Source organism: Muscardinus avellanarius, assembly GCF_963383645.1.
Source record: "Muscardinus avellanarius genome assembly, chromosome: 13".
NCBI lineage: Eukaryota > Metazoa > Chordata > Mammalia > Rodentia > Gliridae > Muscardinus > Muscardinus avellanarius.
In genome coordinates this window covers 79,728,332-79,743,855 of record NC_137799.1, presented here as the reverse complement: position 1 = coordinate 79,743,855, position 15,524 = coordinate 79,728,332, and the positions used below count along the sequence as shown (strand labels likewise).

Genomic DNA, 15,524 nt, shown 5'->3' with positions numbered 1-15,524 from the left:
ATGCCCCTGGGTTCCATCCCCAGACCTGCCAAAAAAACAAAACAATATTTAGCCAAGAGGGTTGGCCCATACCTGTAATCCCAGAAATTTGGGAGGCTGAGGCAGGAGGATTTTACGTTTGAGGCCAGATTGAGACTAAGACCCTTGTCTTAAAAGGGACTGGGGATGTAGTTCAGTGATAGCTCAAACTCTGAGCACCCCTGAGTTTTATCCCAGTAATGGGGAAACAAAAGAACAACGTTCGCTATTGGTAAGAAACTTGGGGCGCTACAGACACAATCCATGACCTCAGACATATACATCGTGTTCTTCCATCCTTATGGATATGCCTTTTCTTCATTCTCTTCTTGAAGTAACTGCTGAAAGATTCCCTATTTATTAAAGGCGTCATATTTGTACTGCATTACCATGTTTGAACTGTATTAACTTGTTTACTTCTTTTTGCTGAGAATCTTAAGTAGGCAGCATTCGGTTTCTGAGCCATATACTGTATGCCTCTCTGCCTGGCTTTTGAAGTTTCAGCCTGGTTTTAAATGAACTCATCATTAAGGTCTGTACTTAGGTTATTATTGTGGTGCTGGAGAATGAACCTCGGAGCATTCTACCTCTGAGCCACTCTCCCAGCCCCTCTTATTTTTTATTTGGAAACAGGGTTTCACTAAATTACTGACATCCTCACAAAATTGCTGAGGCTGGCTTCAAATCTGCAATTTTCCTGCCTCAACTTCCCAAGTACCGGGATTACAGGCATGTGCCACCATGCCCACCTAAGGTGTATATTCAAATCTCCATTTATTTTTTCCCACAGAAATACCTTCATAGAAATGCCCTCGTCATCTTCGAGATTCATAGCAGGAATTGCTAGAGTGCCTGAATTTCATACACATAATTAGAGAGGAACTCTCCATTTTGTTGTTACTATTCCTTATATAAAGAAATTTGAAATCAGCCGGGCGTGGTGGCGCACACTTGTAATCCCCACGCTTAGGAGGCTGAGACAGGAGGATCGCATGGGTTCGAAGCCAGCCTCAGCTACTTAGTGAGGCTCTCAGCAACTTAGTGAGACCCTGTTGCCAAATAAAATATAAAATAGGTCTGGGAGTATAGCCTAGAAGTAGAAAGCCCTGGGTTCCACCCCCAGTACCACCAAAAAAAAAAAAAAAAAAAAAAGAAATTTGAAATCAATTTAAGAATAAGGTTTTGGGGAAAATTCTCTCATCTGTTTCTTGCTTAGTTCTTTTTTTCTTTTAGTTCGAGATGGTTTGTTTTAATATATCTCCTTATGTGCCATTGGAATCCTTTTTATCATAATCCAAATAATTTTTAGATCATAGTAGTCAGGTAATTCTTAAGGTAGTGCCTTGATATATTCTATATCCAATGGCTGGATAATAAGAAACCTGAACCTAGGAGCATTCTACTTCCTAACCCCCCTTTTCACATCCCTAACCCCCCCCCCTTTTTTTTAAACAGGGTCTCACTAGTTGCTGAGGCTGGCTTCCAATCTGTAATTCTCCTGTCTCAGCCTCCCAAATATGGGATTATAGGCATGAACCATGGTGTCTGGCTGATAGCCATTTAACAGTGCTGTTAATATATTTCTGCCACAAGGTAGGGGTAGAGTGCTATGGAATTCTGTGAAAATTTTGATAATAGCGTTCATAAAGTTAACTTTTCATGAGTAACAAATATATTAAAATTATTACATAATTTTCCCTTAAGGTTAATGTGATTTCTAATTTCTGTGTGGTAGTTGGTTCATCAACTATTCAGAAATTGATTACTAGTGATTTTTAATGAAGATTATAGATTTATTTTCTTTTTACTTTTCTTTGCATTACTTTGGGTTTTTGTTGTTTGTATTGTGGTACTGGAAATTGAACCCAGGGCCTTATCTATGCTAGGCAAGTGCTGTACCTCTGAACTACATACCCAGCCATATCTTTTTAACTCTTAAGCTGAGAACAGCCACTCAGAAGTTGGAGCAAGATGCATGTGTTTTGATTGAGAAAACAGGAGCTAAGAAGATAACGAGGTAATTGGAGAGTAGTAAGGCTTTGGTGGATCTGGTAGAGTAGAAAATGAGAACGAGGCCTAGGCAGGTAGTCGATGTGGTGAGTTCTTCCACAAGAAGCAGTACTGAGTCCTAAAAATCTAGGAGGTTTTTTTTTTTTTTTTTTTTTTTTGTGGTACTGGAGGTGGAACCCAGAGGCTTTCTACCTCTGGGCTACACTCCCAGACCTATTTTATATTTTATTTGGAAACAGGGTCTCACTAAGTTTCTGAGAGCCTCACTAAGTAGCTGAGGCTGGCTTTGAACCCATGCGATCCTCCTGTCTCAGCCTCCCAAGCACTGGGATTACAAGCGTGCGCCACCACGCCCGGCTAGGAGTTTTTAAAATTTCACATACATCTATGTGTGTATAAAACATATGACGGATAAAGCAGACCGGAAAAAAAATTAGAGCATGTATTCATTCTCTTCATTAAAATTAAGGTACATGCATATGTGTATGCATGCACGTGCGCACACACACATACTATATAAGCTAAAATGAGGGGGGGAAGCATTCTATTATGATTATATAAGACTAATGACCCTGGGCAAATTCCCATGGTGCTGTTTATAGATCTGAATATTCAAAAGCCTCCTTAGGGCTGTTTATTTCTTTTCAGAGTGGGATATACAAAAAGTATTATATGGGCTACTAATAAAATACCCTGGTGCTGGCGGGGGCAGTGTCATTCGCCTATAATCCCAGTACTAGGGATGCTAAAATGGAGGATTGCAGATGTGAGGCCAGCCTTGGCAACTTAGACCTTCTAAAAGGGGGCTGGGGGTGTAGCGGGGAGGTTGAATGCTATTGTTGGGTTCAATCCCTTAGTACTAAAAAGCAGAACAAAACAAAAAACCCGCTATTTGTGCATGTCAGACTTAAAGACCACACAGATAAAAGGTGGAATTATAAGTAGGAGTAGGTTTGGGAATTGGATTTGATTTATGAACCAAACATAGAAAGTGCAATCGTGAAATTCCTTTTTAATTGACATGATACACTTGTTCCTTTGGTTTCTTGTAAGACTACCATTTTACTTTTTTCAAGAGTATATTGATTTGCCAGAATTCCCGAGAAAAGGCCTTGTTTTGATAAGGTCTTTTCTGGTTTGTAAATGAAATGACAGATGTTCCAGCAAAAGAAATGTCTGGCGGCAGTGTGGTGCTAGCACGTAAAGAGCAGTTTGGTTGTGCATTCTGGTTTGGAGTGATATATTTGTATCGTGTATGCCCAGTTACAAGGCCGCTTCCCATTTAATTGTGAAAAATCTCCCCTTCCCACTTTCTGTTCCATCTGTTGAAGATACACTGGACACGTTAAGATCGAAATATATTTAATGTGCATAATTACATAAATCATTATATTACCTATAGAATTTAGAAGTTATGTTTTGTTTTACTGTATCATGATGAAATAATTTTGTTCACACTCATGTATAATTGAGATCACTTTGTAATAATCTCTCTTCCTTAGATAGTTCAGGAGACAGCTAACTGTTAGGAATATGAGTACCTTCATGTCTTCAGTTATAAGACGATTCCTTTCTTTCTGAAAGATAGTTTTTGTCACATATTATAAGTCCTTAGATCTCTTATTTTTTTAAAAATTTATATTTTGGAGTATTTTTCAATTTTAAGAAAGCAGAGTTTTATTCAACTTGTAAGAAATGAGAGCCCTAAACTGTGAGCTTATCCTTGAATAATTAAGTTTTTAGTCATTAATGTGGATTTTGTCTTTCTTTTCTTTTTACTTTTCTTTGAGGGGTTGGACATAATTGCCTTATTTCATTTCAGGGATCCTTCTAAAGTAAATATTCTGGTACCTGGTGCTGGACTAGGAAGACTGGCCTGGGAAATAGCTATGCTAGGTTATGCTTGTCAAGGAAATGAATGGAGTTTTTTTATGCTCTTTTCTTCCAACTTTGTACTCAACAGGTATTTAATTTATTTTTTGCTGGAAATAGTAATTTCTCAGAATCAGATTGACCTACCTATTTTTTAAACAATTCTGAATTTGAAGATAAATATATAGAGTTTGATTATGGTGTAGAGCATACATATTTATGTTAAATTCAAAATGCTTATACAAGTTACTATTTTAACCAGTTGCTTATAAGTTAACACAGTCTTGAAACTGAATGAGTAAATGCGTTTTTAGAAAGTGACTGGGCATCCTCCCAAGCGGGAATGGCTTTGTAGGGTCTTCAGGACTGAGCATGCCCCGGGAAGGAACGGTTGCTTGTTATTCCTGCACAACATCATTCCTTTGTTTCCTTAGTGGAATAAGAGTTTATTAAAGTGCCAGTCGTGACTGTTTTTCTTAATCTGGTTCTTAAAAAATGGCCAGGTATGCTCATGTGGCTGAGTTGGTAAGACCTCTGAGAACTTGTGCCCTCTCTGAGAAGAGAGTGGGAAAGAGTTGTTATTAAAGCCAGAAGACATGTTAGAGAAAAACCAGTAGCTGCCTCGTTTAAATCAATGTCTTCTCAGGTGGCAGAGTGAGTTTTAGGCGGTTAGTGCTGGGGGACAAAATTGTACACAATACTTAAAATCTATAGCACCAGTACTCTTTCTTAAAAACTAGTTGGGCTATTTTTACTTGTATTTGGATTTTAAAAATACATTTTTATAAATGAGTGAATAACACCTTTATATCTCTGAGTTTAGTTTTTTTGTCTTTTAATCCATAATTGGTTGCTCATCTACATCTGTACATTTTCAGATAATTGAGTGGGGCATAGTGTTTACATTGTTAAATTCTAATGAGCTTCACTCAAACCTATATCTTAGTGTTCAAAGTAGATTTTTCTGGTTAAAAATATTTAGTTAATACTGAATTTTATGCTCCTATTTTGCAGATGTTCTGAAATTAATAAATATAAACTTTACCCCTGGATCCATCAGTTTAGCAATAACCGGAGATCAGCTGATCAGATTCGACCCATCTTTTTCCCTGACGTTGACCCCCACAGTCTTCCTCCTGGTTCTAACTTTTCTATGACAGCAGGAGATTTTCAGGAGATTTATTCAGAATCCAGTAAGTTCAGAGCAAGCATTTTAAAGGGTTTGTCTTTTATTCTAAACTCCAATGGAGCCAATGTTGTGGTCATTCAGATGGTAGAATATAAAGTGTAAGTCAGTAACAATTTAGAATATTTTCAAGGCCCTACACAAGGTATAATAATAGGAAATATAAAGAAATATATCTATAATCAAGAAATTTAGTTTTGTGTCCGTTAGTATAAACAAGTAAACAAAGTTCACGTGTATAATGAAGGCAAAAGTCCCTGTCCACAGAAGAAAAAGACTCTAGAAGAGAAACAAAAATGATTAAATATATTGTGAGGAAAAGGAAAGTAGGGTACAGGGGATACAGGTGACTTGAGAGGGGCTGCTGATTTATCTAGACACATCAGGGAAGGCCTTTCTAAGAGCAGAAACTAAAAACAAAACAAAATAAAGGAATATCAAGCAGATAACCTTAAGGTTGAAGAGTAAGGCATTCAGGACTCTAGAGGAAGCTTGCGGAAGGGATGGCGAGGGAAGAGGCTTGGGGAGTAGAGTGTTTCTGCCTCAGGATCTGCTGGGGTGGGGACAGAGGGTTGGTGAGATGTACTTGTCTGCCACAGTGGAGACTTTTTCTCAGACAGGAAGCCATTGGAGCAAGGGAGTAACAATATAGAAAAAAAAAATATCTATTGGAAAAGGGGAGATGGAAAATGTTAGCTGTTGGGTAAAAGTTAAGGAGTAAACTAGTTTCAAAACAGGAGTGAAATAATGGAAAGCTTCACTTAAGCAAATACAGGTGGCTCTCTTTGGAGCAGAGCTGGAGAGCAAAGGATGCAGGTGCCTTTGCTGGGGCCAGGTGCCTTTGCTGCACAAGCACTAGTATTGACATCACCTTTAGTCCAGCCCTCTCCCTGTGCCAGGGCACAGCCTCCAAGAGGGAGATAGTGTTTTCTGCACAGTGCCGACCCTCTTACTGCTTCTGGCCCTCCTTTTCTTTGATGATTATCCCAAGTTATGGTGGGTGTTTTGATGTCATTTAGTTCTCAAATTGGCAGTAGGTGTCTGCTGCTTTCTAAAGTGGCACTGGTTAGCACTGGTTTAAATAGAATTTAAAATGTAATGCCTATTATTTTGCTAGAGGTTGGAGTAGATTTTAGGTGAAAGCCAGGGTTGGGTATGACTCAGTGGTAGAGTATTTCCTAGCATGTACAAGTCCCTGGTTTTGATCCCTAGCACCACAAAAGGAAGGAAGGAAGGAAAGAGAGAAGGAAAGAGAGGCAGAGGGAGAAGGGAGGGGAGGGGAGAGATAAAAGTTATTAATATCATTTGGTAGTGATGTGTTATCACAAGTGATTTTCAAAATGACTATCAAATTATTGATAAAGCCTTTATGAGCAAGAGTATCTCTCATGACTGATAATTTGGTTACTTTTATAATATATAGTGTTGACTAAAAGAGTTTAATATTTGGTGGTGATGCTAGGAATATAATTTATTGATAAAGCCTTTATCAGCTACAGAGTATCTTACATGACAGTTTATTTGGTTACCTTGGTTATATATTGTTTACCAAAGGAGTTTAGGTTTTGTCTAGGCACAGTGGTATATACCTATAATCTCAGAAACATGGGAGGCAGAGGCAGGAAGATTCCAAGTTTGAGACCAGCCTAGGCAATTTAGCCAGATGAGTCTCAAAATATAAATATGTAAAGGGCTGGAGATATAGCTCTACCACAAGGTCCTGGGTACAATTTTCAATACTGAGAAAAACAATAATAATTTAGTTTCTGTATCTCTGAGTTAAGTGAAATATTAATACTCTGTAAGCAGAAACTGAATTAAAAGAAAAGACAAAATAACAAATGCAGTGATTTGATTTGTTTTTTATTAGATACCTGGGACTGTATTGCCACCTGTTTTTTCATAGACACAGCCCACAATGTTATTGATTATATTGATACAATATGGAAAATACTCAAGCCGGGTGGAATTTGGATAAATCTTGGTAAGTGTTTCAGTATTTATTAATATTTTACACATTAATTTGAGTATTCGTACTTCTTACAGTTGGGAACTTCACAGTACCAAATGTTCATGAGAGTTAGAATTATGCTGTGCATCTTTTAAATGCCCATGGTTTTCTCTAGATCACACGGGGGTGGTGGTTTCTCCGGAGAAGTGGAAGCCATTGTGTGTTCAGTCAATCAGTCTCACAGCATCATACATTCCTAAGAGCATGCTAATGTTTAATGTGATGACTGGGGATTCATTCCTTTATCTTCTCCATTTCCCACTCCATGGAGACAGTTCTGTTAGGAAGAAAGTATTGTGGTCTTTGATTTTTCTTAGTGAAGTATTTGGGGAAAGATTTTTCTCCCATGGAATCCTTCTCCCCAGTACATTCACATTCTGAGAAAAGGAGTAGGTATAAAAACTTTTCTGAATACCTTAAGTTAAAAAAGAATAGAAATATATTTTATTTAGGCAAAAAAAAAAAAAAAGTGTATTTCCTGGCATGGTGGCACACACTTGTAATCCCTGCGCTTGGGAGGCTGAGACAGGAGGATCGCGCAGGTTCGAAGCCAGCCTCAGCTACTTAGTGAGGCTCTCAGCAACTTAATGAGACCCTGTTTCCAAATAAAATATAGGTATGGGAGTATAGCCCGAAGGTAAAAAGCCCCTTGGTACTGGGGCTGGTACCCTGTGACACTTGACCAATAAGCTGTACCCCCACACCCATTTTTTTTTTTTAAGTTTTTATGTTGAAACAGTCTTGATAGGTAACTTGAGAAGCAGTATTTGCTGAGGTTGTCCTCAAACTTGTATTCCTCCTATTTCAGCCTCCCAAGTACTAGATTTAGAGGCATGTATCACCTCACCTGGCTTCTTTGCCTTTCACTAGCTTGGGCTGCCATAATAAGATACTACAGGTTGGCAATTTATACAGCAGAAGTTTATCCTCAGGCCTCTCTGGAAACGAATTCCATGATTGAGGTGCCACCGGGGTTGATGTGTTGTGAGGGCGCTCCCCTTTGATTGCAGGCTGCTGCCTTCTTGCTGCTGTGATGTCTTTTATCACCTCTCTTTGATAGGGCATGGGGGAAGGAGAAAGCACAAGGTAGTTCTCTGCTGTCTCTTCTTACAAGGAAACAATTCTAATGGTCACAGCCTCACTTTTATGACTTCATTTAATTATTTCCTTAAAGATCCTAACTCCAAGTACAACCTCACTAGGGATTAGGGCTTCCACATATGAACTGGGGGCAGCAGGTTCAGGTTAGCAAATGTTCAGTCCTTAGCACTCCTCTTCCTCTCTGTCTTCATCCAGTCTGTCTAAATGTCTTATTTATTTATTTATTTATTTATTTATTTATTTATTTATTTATTTTGGGTGGAACCCAGAGGCTTTCTACCTCTGGGTTATACTCCCAGACCTATTTTATATTTTCTTTGAAAACAGGGTCTCACTAAGTTGCTGAGAGCCTCACTAAGTAGCTGAGGCTGGCTTTGAACCTGTGCGATCCTCCCATCTCAGCCTCCCAAGCATGGGGATTACAAGTGTGCCCCACCACGCTCGACTAAAAGTCTTATCTCTTAAACCTCTTTCTATCGCAGCTTCTCCATTGTGACACTGCTGACAATCAAGGCTGAATTATCTTTCAATGGGGCTGCAGGGGGATCTGTCCTATACATTGTAAGGTGGCTAACAGCATCCTTGGCCTCTATCTACTAGCTTCCAATAGCACCTCAGTTATGACAACCCGAAATGTGTTTAACATTGGAAAATGTACTCCTGGGGGAGGTGTGCCCCAGTTGAGAACCATTGCTCCAGCTTCATTGTGCTTGCCTGGATTAGGGTTATAAGTCCTGTTTCCTGGATTACTATACTAGTAGCTTTCTTAGGGATTTGAGTTGTATGCGGCCTTCCATGTGCCTTTCAATTCTCTTGTTTCACCAGAGTCCAACATGCACACCTGTGTTGCTCAGATTCTCTGCATAAAAATCTAGCATTGTGCTGAGCATGGTGGCGCATGCTTGTAATCCCTGCGTTTGGGAGGCTAAGACAGGAGGATCACACAGGTTCGAAGCCAGCCTCAGCTGCTTAGTGAGACCCTGATTCCAAATAAAGTATAGGCTAGGTCTAGGAGTATAGCCCAGAGGTAGAAAGCCCCTGGGTTCCACCCCCAGTACCACACACACACATACACACACACACACACACACACAATCTAGCATTGATAACCTGAATTGTTGAGGATTATGCACAGTGTCTTTACTGATCTTCTCTTTTATGTCTCTGTTCCCCATGCCCTTTCATCTCTGAGCTTGCTGAGACCAACGATCAAATGCTTGCTTGTCACTCAATACAGAGCCAGGCAAACAGTGGATATTTAGTGGCTGTTATGTGTGTGTGAATTAATGTAATATTCAATTTTAAAAGAGGGAACAAAGTAATGTTCAGGTGCCAGAGGAGATGGGCTGCCATGAGATGTGATGAAATTTATCTATATTGGTAAACTCATAACATTGCCATGGTTTTGACTTCAACTAGTAGATTTGGGTACCTAATTTTCTCTATAAATATAAACTCGGAGTGTATCAGCCCCTTGGGTTGGTTTTTACTCTGCATACCTAGATTATGCTGTCAGTATATTCAGGTATAAGGAGAAACCTAACTGCTGTCTATCTTCCAATACTGACAAACGATACTGGTAATAAAATTAGAAAAATATTATCCAAATTTCATTAAAAAAGTGTTGGGAGGGTTATTGATTTACAAAATGCAAACCAGGTACAGTGTACAAACCTATAGTCCAAGCTACACTTGAAACTGAGGCAGAATGATCCTAAATTTCAGACCAGGAGGGGTCCAACTTGGTACAGAAAGCTTGTCTCAAAGGCAGACAGAAACAATCTTTGGTTGGGAGTACAGCTCAGTGATAGTGCACTTGCCTGGCATGAGGCTTTGCAAGGGTTGCATCACCAGTACCATCAAAAAACAAAAGTAAAAAATTATCCTATATAATGTTTAATTAGGGGAATTTGAGGTCATTTTTAGCACCCTCCAGGTTAAGGGAAAGCTAGTGAGCCTTTACAGGAATGGTTCTATCTGTGCTACAGATTTGGCCTTATGTATTATTTTTATATGGCCCTACCAACCATGAATGTTTTTTACACTTTTAAAGAGTTAGGAGGAAAATATAGATAAGTGATATATGTAGCCCAGAAAACCTAAAATATTCCCCTCTGGCTTGTTACATAATTGCATTCACTGTTATACATATTTGTTAAGTTAATATCATTAGAAGTCTGTCCGAGGAAAATAAAGGACTATAAAGGCTGATTAATGAAAAACGTATTTAGCAAAAACTTAGACTGAACCTTCATTTTTAAGGGCAGTGGAATCAATAGTCATAGGACAGCCACATGGCAAAACCATTTCCAAGAAAAGATGAACAAAAGCCAGGCGTGTTGGCGCACACTTATAATCCCAGTACTTGGGAAGCTGACACAGGAAGATCCGGGTCCTTGTGCAGCCTCAGCTACTTAGTGAGGCCCTCTGCAACTTAGATGTAGCTTGGAGGTAGAATGCCCCTGGGTTCAATCCCTAGCACCACACAAAAAAAAAAAAAAAAAGAAAGAAAGAAAGAAAAGAAAAGAAAAAAAAGATGAACAAAATAGGAAAACGTTCCTAATGAAGTATCAGATGTAAAACTATGTAGTATTCTACTGCATGCATCAAGGAAAGTGCAAGGAAACAGATTAAATTTTCAAATAATTTGTGTTAGCAATTGAAGTAGAGGTCGTTTTAACTTTTGTGTGGTACTGGGGATGGAACCCAGGGGCATTTGACCTCCGAGTGACAGCCCCAGACCTATCAGTTTTGGGGTTGTTTTTTGGTTTTATTTTTTGGTGGTGGTATTGGGGTTCCTGGAACCCCTTCTACCTCCAGGCTACACTTCCTATTTTATATTTTATATTTTATATTTTACACACCTATTTTATATTTTTTATTTGGAAACAGGGTTCCTTAAGCCAGCATGGCTGGCTTCGAACCTGTGCGATCCTCCTGTCTCGGCCTCCCAAGCGCGGGGATTACAAGTGTGCGCCACCATGCCTGGCTATTTTAGTCTTTTTATTTTTGAAACAGGGTCTCACTGAGTTGTGAAGGGCCTTACTAAGTGGCTGAGGCTGTCCATGAACCAAGATCCTCTGGTCTCAGCCTCCTGAATGCTGGGATTACAAGCATGCACCACCACACCCGTTTAACAGTCTACTTTTAAATGTGGGGATTTAATATTGTCTGATCCAGCTACTCCCTCAGTAACTGAGAGTGCAGGTGAAGGCCGCGATGTAGATAATCACATTGGCCGTCAGATACACACAAAGGGACCCAGTCCTCTTGAGCAGGTCCTAGCTTTCAGATGTTAGTGGGCCAGCGGTTCAGAGATTTAGATAAAATTTCTTTATCAAACTAATGGTTCTTTTTCTTCTTGCTTCATCCAGTGCTCAAGTTACTTAACTTGGAATTCAGCCTAACATAGCTATTAGCGCATGCTTATTTTCAAGTAATTCATTCAGCAGGGCGTGTTGGCACACACTTGTAATCCTGTACTTGAGAGGCTGAGACAGGAGTATCTAGGTTCTTGGACAGCCTCAGCCACTTAGTGAGGCCCTCGGCAACTTATTGAGACCCTGTTTAAAAATAAGAATAAAAAATTGGGCTGGGGTGTGACTCAGAGGTAGAATGCCCCTAGGTTCCATCCCCAGCACCACACACACAAAAAAATTAATTCATGGTCTTTTTAAACCATAGGTCCCCTGCTGTACCACTTTGAAAATTTGGCAAATGAACTTTCCATAGAATTGAGCTATGAAGATATTAAAAATGTCGTTCTGCAATATGGATTCCAGGTAGAGGTAAGTACAGAATGAAATGAAGTTTAACTTTCAAAACCTTAAACAAGAATGTAGATGTTTGACAGTTACAGGCTTTACTTTTGGTTACTTCCTGTTTTCTTATCTAGAAAATGAATTACATAGTAGTACATAATTGTCAGGATTAGAAGCTTAGGGATAATGGTGTATAATGGTAAATCTATAATCTCTGGCAAAATAGGTTTTCAGTAAATGTTAGTTAATCATTAAAATATTAGCTTTGGTAAAGTCTTGTGATAGATGACAAATAGACTAGGCTGTGGAGAAAGTAGAAAGGGATGGGAGGGTAAGTGTAAAAGAAATAAGAGTTCTATATGCTCTTTTGTACTACTACTATTATCATGATGGTCATTATTACTGTCATTGATTATTGTTGCAGGTGGAAAAAGAATCTGTATTGTCAACGTATACTGTGAATGATCTCTCTATGATGAAATATTACTATGAATGTGTCTTGTTTGTGGTCCGTAAGCCACAATAATGGTCTTACCTGATATCACCCGGAAAAAAATTTAATAAGAACAAATACTGAAATAAACAACTCGAAATCAACTATCCGTGATGACAGGACACAACCTCAAATCGTGGTGCCTTCTTATTCCTAACAAAATTTAGAAATAGTGTCTATTTTCTTAATAATGTCTATTGCTTTTTTCAGAAATATACTATGCCATGCAGATTTGTATTACACAAGGTAAAATGGAAGAACTGTCTTCAAGTACTTTTTCCTTGAAGCCCAGAATTTGTTGGTAGAAAAAAAAAACCTAATCTCCAGTATCTTTATGAAGCTGTCTGCTGGAAGTCTGCCATATGAATGACTGATAGTATTGAAATCCATACTAATCTCCTTTTTATTGTTTTGTATGCATTGCACATGTTATTTTCACAAGAGTCTAAGGACTTTCCAACATCACATTCACCATCTGGAATTGAGACTTTTGTTCTTTTTGGACTTGAAAAATCTATACATAAAATATGTGTATTCTTACATCATTCACATTAGTTGATTTTTTTTCTAACTTAGCTAAATTTAGAGAAGCATCTAAACATTTCATTTTTATGAATTGAATTGCATCACAGGTCAGTAAAAATGACTTCAGGTAACTGGGAAATTAAGTCTTTTGGCCATTCTAAACTGAACACTTGAAAGCATACTCATCATGGATTACTTTGAAATGTATGAGCTCTCAGCATTCAAATAAGGCCAAAAAGCCTTTTTTAAGAAGTAGTGCTAGAAAACTGGAAAAATAAAGTCTGTCCAATTAAAATGTATGATTTCAAGCTAGAAGTGAATACAGAGTTTATCAGTGTGATGTTTACAATAATGTCTTTTCTTTAGATTATTTGGATTATGGAAGCAAGCACTTTTTTAGTTAAAACAATGATATAAATGAAAACTATCATCATGGTATTAATGTGGGAGATTTCAAATATGAAATTCAGGGATGAATTACTGCCTGGGGTCTGTGTCTGCAAGCAGCACCATTCATGTCATTTTAATTTAACACCAGTTGTGTTCCCTGATAGATGGATATGTATGCTGCTTTTAAATTTCTACCTCTAGCAGATCTTTATTGGAGGGCCTTCCTTCCTTCCTTTCTTTTTCTTTCATGTTATTCTGTTTCCAGTGTCTTAGAGAGCAGAGATGACTAACACCATCTTTGACATTATCTAATGACCTTTTTTTTTGGAGAAGAGGAAGAATTCTTGAGTATTTTTACAGATGATTGTAATTGCTTTAAGTGACCTCTGGCAGTTTGGATTCAATAGACTTAATATGCTGGTAACATGTTTTTATAGGCAAACTTACTTGTGAATCTTTATACTTTTGTTGCCACTCAGGTTTAGGGAGTAACTACAAGATTTGGCATCACTGTAGTTCGGGGTAGGGGTTCTGCATGCTGCATACAGCGAGGGAGCTTTTTTGGTTTTTACTTCCATTATGTAGTAGGGGTTCCATGAAGCTAATTTGACTTGTCAAGTTGGGGAAGTCTGTAATCTAAGGTGTTTGGTTTTTTTGTTTTTCTTTATTTATTGGTTTTTTTTTTTTTTTTTTATCCCTCAGTACTTGGCTGATGGTCATTTGGTAGGAATTCTCACCACCTATATGAATGAGCTTGAAATTCATTGCAAAGGGGGCAGGGCCAAAATTACAATTATTTTTGTCATTTAGTGGTACTGGGGATTAAACACCAGGATGTTCTGAGGAACACTTCTTATTCTTTTACTTTTATTTTGAAACAGGGTCTTGCTTAAGTTACTGTGCACTGGCCTCAACCCTGCCATCCTCCTCTTTTAGCTTCCCAAGCACATGGGATCATGGGTGTGTACCACCTCACCTTGCTCCAAAAAAAAATTTTTTTTTTTTTTTTTTAGGTACTGGGGTTGGAACCCAGGAGCATTCTACCTTTGAACTACACTCCCAGCCCTGTTTTTTACTCTTTATTTTGAAACAGGGTCTCACTGAGTTGCAAAGGGCCTCACTAGTAGCTGAGGCTGTCTTCAAACTTCAGTCCTCCTGTCTCAGCCTCCCAAATGCTGGGATTACAAGCATGCACCACCATGCCCGGCTCAAAATTATTTTAAAAGGAAAAAAAAAAGCTTAAAAGGAGGATAGATATTTTAAAACAGCCATTGAATACCAGGGACTTCATACTGTTTTGAGTAACTTAGAAATGCCTTTTATTCACTGACTAGCATTTACTTTTTTATTTACAACTTATTTAAAAACAAAAGATTTTTTTTTTTTTTTTTTTTTTACAAAGGCAAAAACAGGTTAACACTGGTGGGTTGGTTTTGTTACCTAAAATCCTTTTTGTTATCAGGTTTTGTTCTTTAGTAATGTTACTTGTATATCTAAATGATAACATATATTTTAGTTAACTCTGAAATCAGTTATTTCATTTATTTTTAATTTCTCTAATGTGTATTACTTTTTAAATATATACAAACTTGCATCACTTTTTTCTCATCATTTTGCAGTTAATGAATTCTAAACTTGAAAATATGGTAGTAATAAAATAAACATGTCATTGGAGGACTTATTTAATTTTGTATTTTAAAGTTCTACCTATGAAAGTAAGCCTTAAAGTTATTAATTTTTTTCTTAGTTGTATACACAAATGTTTTTGTTTCCAGAAAGTGGTCATGTGCTTGTCTTTTTTTTTAAATTTCTCTTTTCTGAAGTGCAGATTTAGAGTATATTAAGTGAGCAGGGTGGGATATATAAAAATTTAAAGAAAAGCTATATAAATCACAGTATGAAATTATGAAGTTTGGGAATTGTAAAGTATGCTGTATTTATATGTAATTATCATTCTAAAAGTTGCCACAAAGGCTGAATTGGAAGCTTCATGTCTGCATGAAATTTCCTATATTTTTAATGTGTATGATGGACTTAATTTTCTTGAATATTAAAGTCTGCCAATTGCTACGAAACGATATTTGCTTGGTTGTTTCCATCTGAGGTAGTATAACCATAAACATGAGAAATTTACTGAGCACATACACTTTTGAAAAC

The 15,524-nt window shown here is 37.9% G+C and overlaps 1 protein-coding gene across 2 annotated transcripts in view; it reads left to right on the top strand.

Moving 5' to 3' along the window:
* Positions 1-12,485, top strand: part of CARNMT1 (carnosine N-methyltransferase 1) — a gene marked incomplete at both ends in the record, with an annotated part of 40,697 nt that extends 28,212 nt beyond the window's left edge. Inside the window, 5 exons of one of the 2 annotated variants that reach the window (XM_080709198.1) lie at positions 3,851-3,991; positions 4,915-5,093; positions 6,957-7,070; positions 11,883-11,986; positions 12,384-12,485. In XM_080709198.1, coding sequence (XP_080565324.1) covers positions 3,851-3,991; positions 4,915-5,093; positions 6,957-7,070; positions 11,883-11,986; positions 12,384-12,485 — 640 coding nt within the window. The remainder of the gene's footprint in view (positions 1-3,850; positions 3,992-4,914; positions 5,094-6,956; positions 7,071-11,882; positions 11,987-12,383) is intronic. The other variant, XM_080709197.1, reaches the window with a different exon arrangement.
* Positions 12,486-15,524: the final 3,039 nt, after the last annotated feature.